The sequence below is a fragment of the Cyclopterus lumpus genome, chromosome 7 (assembly GCF_009769545.1).
Source record: "Cyclopterus lumpus isolate fCycLum1 chromosome 7, fCycLum1.pri, whole genome shotgun sequence".
Taxonomy (NCBI): domain Eukaryota; kingdom Metazoa; phylum Chordata; class Actinopteri; order Perciformes; family Cyclopteridae; genus Cyclopterus; species Cyclopterus lumpus.
The window spans coordinates 26,325,581-26,340,768 of NC_046972.1; the positions used below are offsets into that span (position 1 = coordinate 26,325,581).

A 15,188-nucleotide genomic window follows, 5' to 3' on the forward strand; every position below is an offset into this window, starting at 1 on the left:
GTCCGACCTGCTCCCCGACAGCCAGCAGCACCTCCTTCACGGTGACGCCGTTATCCGGCGGGACGATCCTCAGTAGGACGCCATTCCTCCGAGAGCACCTCGACAAACCTCCGATCACTCAAACACAAAGTCAGGTGAACAGTTATAGACTCACCTGGTCAGCACATGAGGTATGCACCCTGTAGAAACCAGAGACTGGAAACTATTCACTAACAAATTCTAAAAAAAAAACTCCACCACCACCGCTCACACTCACCGGAACCGGGAGAGGAGAGGAGAGGAGAGGCTGTACACATGTAAATAGTCCTCCATTTGTTTACAACATTGGTAACACTTAACATGTTGGATATTTAGATTCCATTGTTTTCCATTTCTTGTCAAATGAACTATAATATAACTGTACTATGCTGCTCTAAAGACGTGTCCAATTTCTCTGCTTCTAGTCCTGATGATTCTGTTTCCAGAGAGGAGCAGAACCTTTATCTAAGTCCATCACGTAAGAGGAGGTTCAGGGTGCCCTGTGGGTCTTTGGGCCCTCTCAGTGGGCTGCAGGCATCAACAACCCTGCAAACAGATGATCAATGACTCATTTCCAGGCTGCTCTCTGAGAGCCAGCTGGTAATTGAATTGGAGGAGTGGCCCCGAGTGGTCTTGGAAGAGTCCAATCACTTTTGCCTGGTTGATTGCGATGAAGTTGGTCGGGATGCGGCATCCAATGACAGGGCAGCGTTTGCATGCGCAGCACGTCTGCGAAGAGGACACAAGGAACATGCTTGAAATACCTCAGCGAACGACCCTCCCTGTCAATTACCCTTCACAGTCACATTGGCCTACAACAACCACTCCCCCCCCCCCTTTTGGCTGACAGATAAATGCATTTTGCAAAAATAAAAGAAGCTTGACGGGCTTGGCGCTTAATATCTCTAAAAAATGGGCAACCATCCATTTCTTTGCATGAAAAGAAGGTAAAACAGAAAACCGAGGGGGCCGAGCATCGAGCAGCAGCTGAGAGGAACATTCCAGTATTGACCTGTGTGAGCTCAAACACAACACCAGCTGGGTTCATGCCTTCTCACATAGCGCTTATGGAGGATTGGTTGATTTCCTTTGTGATTTATACATTGTAAAGATGTTCATGATCCCCAGAGAATGAACTCTCCCTCCCCATCGGGATGAAGAGCCATCGCTTTGGGACTCTTCATCTTGTGCCGTCATCCGGTCAGTGTGACCCGAGTCTGCATTCCCCTTTTACATTTCAATCATTTCTAGTGATATCAATAACATGTGAATAATTACAGTTCCATCATCGCTGTGAAATACGGTTTCACTGGCCATCGTTATGGGATGAATGTGCGTTAACGCTTCTAGAGCTAGTGAGCTAATGGCTAACATACGCAGGTACCATTACATTGTGATAATGAGAATATTCGCAACGCGTTTGGTGTGAACGCAGCATTAAAGGATCTTGGACCTAGCGATCGCACATGCGCACGCATAACCTGTTAACGCCGTAACAGCAACGTAAACATTTACGTACTTTTGTAATATGTGAAGTTCTCCGCACTGCCCGCCGCGCCCCACCTGTAATACCTCCGCGCCCCACAGTTTGAGAACCACTGGGTTAGGGTTAGACAAGGGTTACATGCAACCCTGAGACGGGAACCAACTGAGGGTGAGACGGGAACCAAGTGAGGGTGAGACGGGAACCAACTGAGGGTGAGACGGGAACCAACTGAGGGTGAGACGTGAACCAACTGAGGGTGAGACGGGAACCAACTGAGGGTGAGACGGGAACCAACTGAGGGTGAGACGGGAACCAAGTGAGGGTGAGACGGGAACCAACTGAGGGTGAGACGGGAACCAACGGTGGGTGAGACGGGAACCAACGGTGGGTGAGACGTGAACCAAGTGAGGGTGAGACTGGAACCAACTGAGGGTGAGACGGGTGAAAATGGACTGACGTTTCTGTTTAGTCGCCTCCATTCTGTTGCTTCTAGAAGGAGGTGAGAGGTGGAATGGGGGTAAGTGGGGCAGCAGCACACTACTCTCATTCCTCTGGCGGGGGGCAGAGACCGAGTAAGAGGAAGAGGAAGAGGAAGAGGAAGACGGAGAGGAAGACGGAGAGGAAGAGAGGAAGAGAGGAAGAGGGAGAGGAAGACGGAGAGGAAGAGGGAGAGGAAGAGAGGAAGACGGAGAGGAAGAGAGGAAGACGGAGAGGAAGAGAGGAAGAGGGAGAGAGGGAGAGGCAGAGAGGGAGAGGGAGAGGAAGAGAGGAAGAGGGAGAGGGAGAGGCAGAGAGGGAGAGGGAGAGGAAGACGGAGAGGAAGAGGGAGAGGAAGAGAGGAAGACGGAGAGGAAGAGAGGAAGAGGGAGAGAGGAAGAGGGAGAGGAAGAGGCAGAGAGGGAGAGGGAGACGGAGACGGAGAGGAAGAGGGAGAGGAAGAGAGGAAGACGGAGAGGAAGAGGGAGAGGAAGACGGAGAGGAAGAGGGAGAGGAAGAGGGAGAGGAAGAGAGGAAGACGGAGAGGAAGAGAGGAAGACGGAGAGGAAGAGGGAGAGGAAGAGAGGGAGAGGGAGAGGAAGAGGGAGAGGGAGAGGGAGAGGGAGAGGGAGAGGAAGAGGAAGACGGAGAGGAAGACGGAGAGGAAGAGAGGAAGAGGCAGAGAGGGAGAGGGAGAGGAAGACGGAGAGGGAGAGGAAGAGGGAGAGGAAGACGGAGAGGAAGAGGGAGAGGAAGAGAGGGAGAGGGAGACGGAGAGGAAGACGGAGAGGAAGAGGAAGAGGAAGAGGGAGAGGAAGAGGAAGAGAGGAAGAGGGAGAGGGAGAGGGAGAGGGAGAGGGAGACGGAGAAGAAGAGGAAGAGGAAGAGAGGAAGAGGGAGAGGAAGACGGAGAGGAAGAGGAAGAGGGAGAGAGGAAGAGGGAGAGAGGAAGAGGGAGAGGGAGAGGAAGAGAGGGAGAGGGAGAGAGGAAGAGGGAGAGAGGGAGAGGGAGAGGGAGAGGGAGAGGAAGAGGGAGAGGGAGAGGAAGAGAGGGAGAGGGAGAGAGGAAGAGGGAGAGAGGGAGAGGGAGAGGGAGAGGGAGAGGAAGAGAGGGAGAGGAAGAGGGAGAGGGAGAGGAAGAGAGGGAGAGGGAGAGGAAGAGGGAGGAAGGACAAAACTGAAGGAATGTAACAGCCGGGAGATCAAAGTTGAGGTTCCCGCTTTCAGATGTTTGTGTGCGTTTATGTATCTTCATAGTTCAGCTGAAGGTCAAAGGTCACCGGAAGCTTCTTTGTATTCCACTCTCACTGGTTTCATTCTGCAGCAGGTGGGAGACGTTCTCAAATACTTCATGAATGGAAAAGAGATCTGGACCAGCAGAAGATGAATCACAGCTTCACAGACTACTTTATTGTTTATATTTATCCAGACTCTTAGGGCTTCTTTTTGATTATTTTGTGAGAAAATAATCCACATTTCTGTAGCACAGCTACAGGAGCAGTTCAGGCTCAAGTGTCTTGCTCAAGGACACATCGACCAGGGCCGTGATCGGGAGTCGAACCGCTTAATTGGGTTCTTTTTATTGATCAGTTACCAGAACAATACCAACATTCAGGCTCCCTCGTGTGGCCCAAAGGTGAACTGCAGATATACATGTTTCATTCTGCGATTTTATTTGGCGACCCAAATAAAATGTCCTGCGACCCCACAGTGGGTCTCGACCCAGTCTTTGGTGCTCGGTTTGTTCCGTTGGCTCCAGAATATTCTGACCTTTCCTGACCTCTGCCTTAACGAGGGGTCATGCGATCTGACCCTGCAGCTCTCAGCTGGTTCAGTACTCATTGTTCCACCGGTCAGCCCCCGAGTAAAACACCAAAATAATAACTCACACTATGCTCATGAATAATTAATTTCGACTTAATGAAGAAATTAAAGGGAAAGAAATGGTTTGATTTGATTGGGTGACTGAACAGAGGCCTCGCTTCCCATTCTGACCTCTTTTGACACGTTAAAATGGATATCAAGTTTCTTTTGTTTTTTTTATACACGGAATAGCAAAATGAAGATCACTTAAAACACGATTCTACTTCTTTTCACTCTGTTATGAAGAAATGGAGTACATATTAATGTGTGAAGGGATTCATTCAGAGTTTTGCTGAGAAAGCTGGATCCCAACAATAAAGAACATTTGCTTCATTATTCATGAAAAAGTCTTTTACAGCCTGTATTCTGATGTTTCTGTGTGACCATCAAAGAACCTCCACAGTCCTCCTGACCAGTTTAATGTTCAAGTTTCCTCCTCCAGTATTCAATTTCAATTCAATTCAATTCAGTTTATTTTGTATAGCCCAATATCACAAATCACAAACTCCCCTCAGAGGGCTTTACAATCTGTACACATACGACATCCCTGACCTTTGACCTCACATCGGATCAGGAAAAACTCCCCAAAAATAACCTTTGACAGGGAAAAAAGTGAAGAAACCTTCAGGAGAGCAACAGAGGAGGATCCCTCTCCCCGGATGGTATCCAGTAGATCATGTGACCAGAGCATCATGATGTTTCTCTAGTCTCTGATCATGTGACTTTGTAAACAACCAATCAGGTTTTAGACTGCTTCAGTTACATTATGATGCGTTCAGGCTCTGCTCAGTGAAAATGAGTACTGGCTGACGGTAAAAGCTAACATTCTCATGATGCATTCAGGTGTAATCTAGTAAAATGTAGTGTTGGTGATACACTAAATAAATCCAGATGTTTTCACATGAATATAAATTAGATATTAAAGATGAAGTATGAGCTGTTTAACTTCCTAAAGCGGTAAGCTCATTATTACACTTCATTAACATTAATAATGAAGAGATTTATTTAATCAAACCAAACAACAGAGGGATCTGTATCCATCTGCCCATATGGATCACCAATGATTGATAATTAGTATCGACAGCAAAGAGACCTAAAAGATATATTTACAGAACAAACTATGTTCTGAAGAGAAAAGCAGATATCTTCACACCTTCCGTGACGTTGAGCTCCACGTGTTTGCTGACTTGAGCTTCCTCATTATGTTAGTGTTTTTATTTTTATCTTTTAAAGCCTGTGCGTCAGCGACAGATGCGTCCGCAGGGATTATGTTCCTCAGGGGCGCCTGGAGGGACTTTCCTACAGGACTCAAGGATTCAACTCAACGTCACAAATGTACCTTTAGAAGGCTTTCCAACCCGTACAAGAGGAGCTCAGGAGAAGTGATGAACAACAGGATGACATGAGAGGAGCTCAGGAGAAGTGATGAACAACAGGATGAAGTTAGAGGAGCTCAGGAGAAGTGATGAACAACAGGATGAAGTGAGAGGAGCTCAGGAGAAGTGATGAACAACAGGATGACGTGAGAGGAGCTCAGGAGAAGTGATGAACAACAGGATGAAGTGAGAGGAGCTCAGGAGAAGTGATGAACAACAGGATGACGTGAGAGGAGCTCAGGAGAAGTGATGAACAACAGGATGACGTGAGAGGAGCTCAGGAGAAGTGATGAACAACAGGATGAAGTGAGAGGAGCTCAGGAGAAGTGATGAACAACAGGATGACGTGAGAGGAGCTCAGGAGAAGTGATGAACAACAGGATGACGTGAGAGGAGCTCAGGAGAAGTGATGAACAACAGGATGAAGTGAGAGGAGCTCAGGAGAAGTGATGAACAACAGGATGAAGTGAGAGGAGCTCAGGAGAAGTGATGAACAACAGGATGACATGAGAGGAGCTCAGGAGAAGTGATGAACAACAGGATGAAGTGAGAGGAGCTCAGGAGAAGTGATGAACAACAGGATGAAGTGAGAGGAGCTCAGGAGAAGTGATGAACAACAGGATGAAGTGAGAGGAGCTCAGGAGAAGTGATGAACAACAGGATGAAGTGAGAGGAGCTCAGGAGAAGTGATGAACAACAGGATGACGTGAGAGGAGCTCAGGAGAAGTGATGAACAACAGGATGAAGTGAGAGGAGCTCAGGAGAAGTGATGAACAACAGGATGACGTGAGAGGAGCTCAGGAGAAGTGATGAACAACAGGATGACGTGAGAGGAGCTCAGGAGAAGTGATGAACAACAGGATGAAGTGAGAGGAGCTCAGGAGAAGTGATGAACAACAGGATGAAGTGAGAGGAGCTCAGGAGAAGTGATGAACAACAGGATGACATGAGAGGAGCTCAGGAGAAGTGATGAACAACAGGATGAAGTTAGAGGAGCTCAGGAGAAGTGATGAACAACAGGATGAAGTGAGAGGAGCTCAGGAGAAGTGATGAACAACAGGATGACGTGAGAGGAGCTCAGGAGAAGTGATGAACAACAGGATGAAGTGAGAGGAGCTCAGGAGAAGTGATGAACAACAGGATGACGTGAGAGGAGCTCAGGAGAAGTGATGAACAACAGGATGACGTGAGAGGAGCTCAGGAGAAGTGATGAACAACAGGATGAAGTGAGAGGAGCTCAGGAGAAGTGATGAACAACAGGATGACGTGAGAGGAGCTCAGGAGAAGTGATGAACAACAGGATGACGTGAGAGGAGCTCAGGAGAAGTGATGAACAACAGGATGAAGTGAGAGGAGCTCAGGAGAAGTGATGAACAACAGGATGAAGTGAGAGGAGCTCAGGAGAAGTGATGAACAACAGGATGACATGAGAGGAGCTCAGGAGAAGTGATGAACAACAGGATGACGTGAGAGGAGCTCAGGAGAAGTGATGAACAACAGGATGAAGTGAGAGGAGCTCAGGAGAAGTGATGAACAACAGGATGAAGTGAGAGGAGCTCAGGAGAAGTGATGAACAACAGGATGAAGTGAGAGGAGCTCAGGAGAAGTGATGAACAACAGGATGAAGTGAGAGGAGCTCAGGAGAAGTGATGAACAACAGGATGAAGTGAGAGGAGCTCAGGAGAAGTGATGAACAACAGGATGACGTGAGAGGAGCTCAGGAGAAGTGATGAACAACAGGATGAAGTGAGAGGAGCTCAGGAGAAGTGATGAACAACAGGATGAAGGGCTTCATATCATGAGAGGAATAACAGCAGAAGTCATAATAGAACAGAATACTGTGACCTCGGGAACTACTTGAATTCATATTCTACTTTAGAACATCGGTCGACAGACAAACACGCCGCCCCCCCCCCCCCCCCCCCTCTGACGGCAGGTAACAAACATCACAGGATTGCATCCCTTACTGCTGTCATAGATCCAGCACACGGGGTCAGTGACATCACAATGAGGTCACGTCCTCCTCACCGGCTGTTCTTTATACCAGCACAAACAATGGCCGCCGCCTTTCTCTCTCAACGGCCACAAATCAATAGGCGCTGATCTGCATCGATCAGCTGTTTTGTTTCTTTCTCACAAACTCCAGAATAAAAGCTGTACAGACCTGAGTCAGAGAAGGACACACACACACACACATACATGCACACACACACACATGCACACACATGCACACACACAAACACACATGCACACACACACATATGCACACACACACACAGACACACATGCATGCACGCACACACATAGACAGACACACACACACGCGCACACACACACACACTGGTCTGCTGTGGTTGTCTGGGAGACGGAGAGCGCCGCTGCATTGATCTGAGGAGCAGCGATCAAAAGGATATGGATATTAATCATACTCAGGCATGGCTATGCTAATGAGTAGGACAGTGCAGCGCTCATCAGAAGGAACGACCTAATGAGGCTGCAGAGATCACCGCATCAGAACAGCTGAGAGAGCGAAACATTGTAAACATGAGTTTATGGTCTCAATCTCTAGCATGATGTTCATTTAGTAAATTATGGTCATTCAGAGTCAACATGGCATGACCAAATCAAAACATCGGTCCACAAACCAACGGGTGACGTCATGAAGACTACGTCCACGTCTTAAATGAAGACTCAACATTGACAATCAGCACCTTTTAAGAAAGTCAATTCATAGTCCGTTACCTCTCTGTTCCTGAAAGGTCCAGGAAGAGGAGCATCTTAGCCTTTTATGAGCGTAACGTCCAAACACAAGACCAGCTCACTGACCTACAACCATCGATCCTTCACACTCTTCTTTTGGGTCAGGAAACACACCGACCAATTACATCTCACGGAATGCGGCCAATCAAACATGAGAGAGACGGAACAGTCAGAGAAGTTACAGTGACGTTCCCTCAAAAGAACCCAGAACCTTGAGCCAAGAAGGAACTATGTTTAGAACCAGTGTGTCTCGTGTGTTCAGAGACCATCAAATCCCGGATGTGAAGCGCCACATCGAGACCAACAGAGTGGAGCTGAAACAACCACTGCTCGTGTACCTGATTACAATGGATATCTTATGTAATAATATGGATATAGAGACATCACTCTCTCACCTGAAGGGATTATTAAAGCTGCACGACAATATAATTCATTTCTCAAATATGAAGTACCGTTAGCTACATCAATAATTATGGCACTAAATCAAGACTCATAATATATTCAAGCAATAAGGTACTAGAGGCAGTGCTGTATCGTCAATAATGTCCTGTTCAAGGCTGTTGCTATGCAACAAACAAACAGCATTGGGAACATCACGTTTGTTAGCCTAGCTAGATCTCATTCATTCACATTGCTCATTTTATAAAAGTTGCCATTAAATAACAAAGGGACACTTGCAATACAATAATATTTAATGTAAACATTAATGTGTGTTCATGTTGATTTGGATATCTCCATTACTTGTCCATGAAAACGTCTCTGATGAGATGGCTTCTCTCTCTTTGCCGGTGGCTCGGTGGTGAAGCTTCTTCTCCAGAAGGATATTATTATTATTAATATTATTATTATTATTATTAATATTCCTTTCATTGAGATTTGGTGCCAGTAGCTTTGAAGCAACATGTCATAGGAAATGAAACTGACGCTCTAAGGAACTCTACCTGTTGTTGTTGTTGTTGTTGTTGTTTCACTGATATGGAGCGCTCAGATGAATGTAAACAGGTGTACATTCTGGCTCAATACAGTACACTCCGTGACTCACTCTCAACCAATCAGAATGCTTGATTTCCTCCACCCGTATTATAAATACTTAATAAAATATAATAATAATATATAAAGAGAGATATGTTTAAATAGCCTTCATCTGTATTTTAACGATAGTGTACAGAGCATTTCTTCTTCTGTGTGCAACGGTTCAATAATTTAAACTTATGAACAGACACTGATGAATAAACACAATTCAGTGTAAGCTTCAACCAAATATGAGTTATTATCACTGAAAGGTCCAAATCAATTTGTTTAACGACCTGGGGAACCAAATCCCTTGCAGGTCCTCTAGCTGAACGTGTGATTGAACTAAGCCTCGCCGGGCCTCATTTGGAGGATTTGGAGCTAAGCTGTTCAGCTCCGCGGCGCTCTGAGGACAGGAAGTGCTGCCCTCTGAGGACAGGAAGTGCTGCCCTCTGAGGACAGGAAGTGCTGCCCTCTGAGGACAGGAAGTGCTGCCCTCTGAGGACAGGAAGTGCTGCCCGGGGGCTCCTGGTGTCAGTGGGTCATGAGACTAAAACACTCAATATGACTTAAACCTCTTGCTGGAGATCGAGCTGCCTTTAGTCCTTTGTCTTTTAGCGATTTCCAGGAAGAAGAAAAAGAGCTGCACAAAACAAAAGTTATTCACCTGGAAACAGATTGTTATGGATTCTGGCCGAGGACAGATTATTCAGATAAAGCAAAGCGGCGAAGCCGGGAGATCTGGAGAAGACCAGATGTTTCTTTCCTTCCTGGTACGGATTCCCAAACCTGGACTTGTGAATCGATCCAAAACCAGTGAGTTTAAAAATGAATACAACTCTAACTAAGACCGTTTCTGATACCGGTACAGGAACAGCTGTTATAATAATGTGCATATACAACAGAATACGATACCAAAAACAATATCCATATAGTGTCACTCCAAGTGTCAATGTGTGCGTTCAACACACAATGTAAGCACACAGTGCTGCTCACGGGTGAACAGTAAGGTGATGATCTGAGGAGAACGGAGCGGAACCCGACCCAGACAGGAAGAGAACACGCTAAGGAACACGCTAAGGAACATGCTAAGGAACACGCCAAGGAACACGCCAAGGAACACGCTAAGAAACACGTTGAGGAACAAGCTAATTAACATGGTAAGGAACATGGTATGGAACATGCAAAGGAACACGCTAAGGAACACGCCAAGGAATATGCCAAGGAACACACTAAGGAACAAGCCAAGGAACATGCTAAGGAACACACTAAAGAACAAGCCAAGGAACACACTAAGAAACACGTTAAGGAACACGCTAAGGAACACACTAAGGAACAAACTAAGGAAAACGTTAAGGAACACGTTAAGGAACAAGCTAAGTAACATGTTAAGGAAGACGCTAAGGAACACGCTAAGGAACACAATAAGGAACAAGCAAATGATCACGCTAAGGAACAAGTTATGAAACACACTATGGATCACGTTGAGGTACACACTAACGAACATGTTAAGGAACACGCTAACGAACACACTAAGGAACATGTTAAGGAACACGCTAAGGAACAAACTAATAAAAACATTAAGGAACACACAAACGAACACACTAAGGAACATGTTAAGGAAAACGCTAAGAAACACACTATGGACCACGTTAAGAAACACACTAAGGAACATGCTAATGAAAATAAGGAACATGTAAAGGTACACGCTAATATTATGTGTGTGTGCGTGTCTGTGTGACGTAAACCCAGCGCACAGACCAGAATGTCAGGCAGGTTTACATTAGTCAGCAGACGCAGCGGCCACATGATCCGTCACTCTGACACTTCTGGGCCCCTTTATTGATGAGGCCGAGCTCAACAACTACCCCCTCTTTACACACACACACACACACACACACACACACACACACACACACACACACACACACACACACACACACACACTCCCATAATCCTACTATAAACGCAACAGGAGGCCGGTTTGGCCGATGAACAGACACACGGTCCGATTCCAGATTTCAACATCTGCCAGACACCAGAATCTTCCGGGCGGGTCACGGATGACGGGACGCTAAGTGAGACTCTGTGTGTGTGTGTCTGTGTGTGTGTGTGTGTGTGTGTGTGTGTCTGTGTGTGTGTGTGTGTCTGTGTGTCTGTGTGTCTGTGTGTTTGTCTGTGTGTGTGTGTGTGTGTCTGTGTGTCTGTGTGTGTGTCTGTGTGTGTGTGTGTGTGTGCGTGTGTCTGTGTGTGTCTGTGTGTGTGTGTGTGTGTGTCTGTGTGTATGTGTGTGTGTGCGTCTGTGTGTGTCTGTGTGTGTGTGTGTGTGTGTGTGTGTGTGTGTGTGTGTGTGTGTGTGTGTGTGTGTGTGTGTGTGTGGTTCCCTTTACTGGCATCAAATGACCGGTGGAAACGTATTATGACATCAAAATGAATCATGACTTGGTGCTTTATGTTAATAACAATAATCATGTCGACAATGTTTAACCCTCCACCCAGTATGTGAACCAGATTATCCACAGTTGCATGTTAATTATTGGAATATTTACCTTCATTAACCATGTAAACAGAGTAGTAGGAACACTCATCAGTTTACAGGAGACCATCCCCCGCACTGAGGATAATCACCGCCTGGCTGACGACCTGAACGTCTTCTACTGCAGGTCTCCGTCATCACCCCCCCCACACACACACACACACACACCTGCCCTATCATCAAACAACTACCTACACTCTCTGCCTCCTTCTCACCTCTCCCAAACAACCCCCCTCCGGCACTGAGGTTCTGCGAAGAGGATGTGGGTCGGCTCTTTCACAGACAGAAGATCAGGAAGGCTCCGGGCCCAGACGGTGTGTCCCCCTCCTGCCTGAAAGTCTGTGCCGACCAGCTGGCCCCCATCTTCACCAGGATCTTCAACCGATCACTGGAGATGATCCGGTCTATCAGCACTGGCGCCCCCCAGGGATCTGTGCTCTCCCCACTGCTCTTCTCCCTCTACACCAACGACTGCACCTCAGGGGACCCATCTGTTAAACTCCTGAAGGTCACAGACCCGATCACTACAGACCCTTCACACCCTGGACACAAGTTGTTCCAAGAGCACTGTACGCCAAAACCACCAGACACAGGAACAGCTTCTTCCCTCTGGGGGGCGCTACAGAGCACTGTACGCCAAAACCACCAGACACAGGAACAGCTTCTTCCCACTGGGGGGCGCTACAGAGCACTGTACGCCAAAACCACTAGACACAGGAACAGCTTCTTCCCACTGGGGGGCGCTACAGAGCACTGTACGCCAAAACCACCAGACACAGGAACAGCTTCTTCCCTCTGGGGGGCGCTACAGAGCACTGTACGCCAAAACCACCAGACACAGGAACAGCTTCTTCCCTCTGGGGGGCGCTACAGAGCACTGTACGCCAAAACCACCAGACACAGGAACAGCTTCTTCCCTCTGGGGGGCGCTACAGAGCACTGTACGCCAAAACCACCAGACACAGGAACAGCTTCTTCCCACTGGGGGGCGCTACAGAGCACTGTACGCCAAAACCACCAGACACAGGAACAGCTTCTTCCCTCTGGGGGGCGCTACAGAGCACTGTACGCCAAAACCACCAGACACAGGAACAGCTTCTTCCCACTGGGGGGGCGCTACAGAGCACTGTACGCCAAAACCACCAGACACAGGAACAGCTTCTTCCCTCTGGGGGGCGCTACAGAGCACTGTACGCCAAAACCACCAGACACAGGAACAGCTTCTTCCCACTGGGGGGCGCTCTGATGAACACTTAATCACCTCCATCTGCACTACTTGCACCATCACCACTTTCTGCACTAACATCCCCAATTCATTGTCGTTGTTGTTTTTATATTGTACATACATGTTGTTGTTTTTACATTGTACATACATGTTGCTATTGTTGTCTTTAATGTCTTTATATTTATCCTGTTATTTGTAATTTAAATGTATGTACGACGAGAGCATACGTGTAACCGGAGTCAAATTCCATGTCTGCACACACACATGGCCAATAAAGCTGATTCTGATTCTGATATTTGGTGCATGTGAGCGGTCATTGTTCTCCGTGAAGTGACATACTGTGGTCTAGCCATAGAGGGCGCTGCACCAGACTCACAGGGACCCTCCAATAGGCCAGGAGGCCGCTCGGCCTTCTGGGATACGCAGCTGAAGTCGTAATGTTGGAATGAAACCTCTACTTGTGTTTGTGAAGAGATATATATATATATATATATATATATATATATATATATATATATATATATATATAATATAACGAGACTTCTACTTAAACTGCTCCAACCAAAAGAAACTTTAAAGTGTTCACTTTGAGCCACTGGACGTTCATACATTCTGCACAGAGGCTCGGGAGGAGGAGGACGAGGAGGAGGAGGAGGAGGAGGACGAGGAGCGCTCTAAGTTACAACAGAATGCAAAGTCACCCTTTCAGCCCATCCTGAGCGGCTCACCACAGGCCATGTTTATAATCTCCATCCAGTGTTTTTGTTTCACTCAGAAGCTTTCAACTCTTTGCCTCCACAATCCCCTCCGTCTGTCTCTCTGCATTATCTGATGTATAAAGGGCATGCGTCTGCTGGGCCATTACCGGGACATCTCCCCCAGAAGAATACCGCCAGTCAATAATAAAAGAACACACACAGGCTTCTAAAAGTGCAATTTCTCTGTCGTCTCTTATCGTCATGCACCGACTTTCTAAAACACGTCTTGGCAAACAGCGGACCTGAACATTTACGCACATAAAACAAAACAGACACAACTGCAAAAGCACATGTGCACACACACACACACACACACACACTTGAAAAGAGGGGTCTGCTCTTACCCGAGCGTTGTCATAGTAACGATGGTGTACCAGAAGGAGGCCGGGATGCTGGTGAATTTGCTGGAGCTAGAGCCCTTCTCGGCGTAGAACATGACGGTGGCGAAGATGATGATGGCCATGGTGAGGCTGAAGAGCAGGAAGCCCAGCTCCGACGCGCAGCTCTTCAGCGTGTAGCCCAGGATCCTCAGGCCCTGCGAGTGCCGCGAGAACTTGAAGATGCGGAAGACGCGGAAGACGCGCAGCGTGACAAAGGCGCCGCTCACGTCCTCGTTGTCGGTCATCACCAGGCCGATGTAGTACGGTAGGATGGCCACCACGTCAATGATGCTCATGACGGACCGCATGAAGCGGTAGCGGCTGGGCGCGGCGAACAGGCGCATCAGGTACTCCACGGTGAAGATCATGACGCAGGCCGTGTCCATGCAGAAGAAGGCCACGGTGTAGCGCTCGCCGCACGGCACCTCCTTCTGGTTGGGTGACGAGCCGCAGGGCACCGTCTCCACCACGTTGGTGATGACGGAGACCGCGATGAAGAAGCCTGTGACATAGTAGAAGACCAGCGCCATGGTGGACGTGTGGGGGTTCTCAAAAGCCCGCCACATGGCTTCCCGGAAGGTCATGTTGGGCGGCTTGGCGTCCTTGTTGTCCTCCTGGTCGTCCATCAAGCGCTCGGCGTTCTCCCTCTTCCGGTCCTTGTACTCTTCGTAGCAGCAGTCGCCGATGATCTCCGAGATGATGCCGAAGAAGGCCAGCTCCTCGTCGTAGGAGGAGATGCATTCGTAGCGAGGGTAGTGGAGCTTCCCCGTGCGGTAGAAGTTGAGCACGCTGCGGAAGACGTCGGGGTCCCGGTCGAAGAAATACTCCTTGGTGTCCTCGTTGTAGAAGAACTCCTTCTCCGAGCTCCCCAGCAGGGTGTCCGGGTAGCGGTCTAGCGTGTTCCTCCAGGTCTCGAAGCGCCGGCCGCTGACGTTGAGGATGATCATCTCATCCTGGCGCTTGTTCTTCTCGGCGGGCGCCACCGGCATGGGCAGGTTGGCCACGGGCATCCAGCCGATGGCCGCTGCCCGGGCGAAGGGAAGCCACGCCGCAACTCCCGCCGCCATGCTGAATCCGGCTGCGGGCTTCGGGGAGGATGAGTCCAGCACCTTCACAACCACCTTGGTTTCAGCTCATTTACCATCTGAAATGGGGGAGGAGTTTGTGTGAAGGTCAGGAGTGGTCCAGATGTGGTAGAGTGTAACAACAAGGTCAAATATAATAACAGACATGCTGCATCATGACATTATGTTATTATTATTATGTATTAAAGTTCACATGTAGTTAGTTATAAGCAG

At 48.0% G+C, this 15,188-nt stretch overlaps 1 protein-coding gene across 1 annotated transcript in view; it reads right to left on the reverse strand.

Annotated features, from left to right (window-relative positions):
• Positions 1-14,957, reverse strand: part of LOC117733407 (potassium voltage-gated channel subfamily D member 3-like) — a 104,002-nt gene extending 89,045 nt beyond the window's left edge. Inside the window, exon 1 of the mRNA XM_034537038.1 lies at positions 13,855-14,957. Within this exon, the coding sequence (XP_034392929.1) occupies positions 13,855-14,957 (1,103 nt within the window). The remainder of the gene's footprint in view (positions 1-13,854) is intronic.
• Positions 14,958-15,188: the final 231 nt, after the last annotated feature.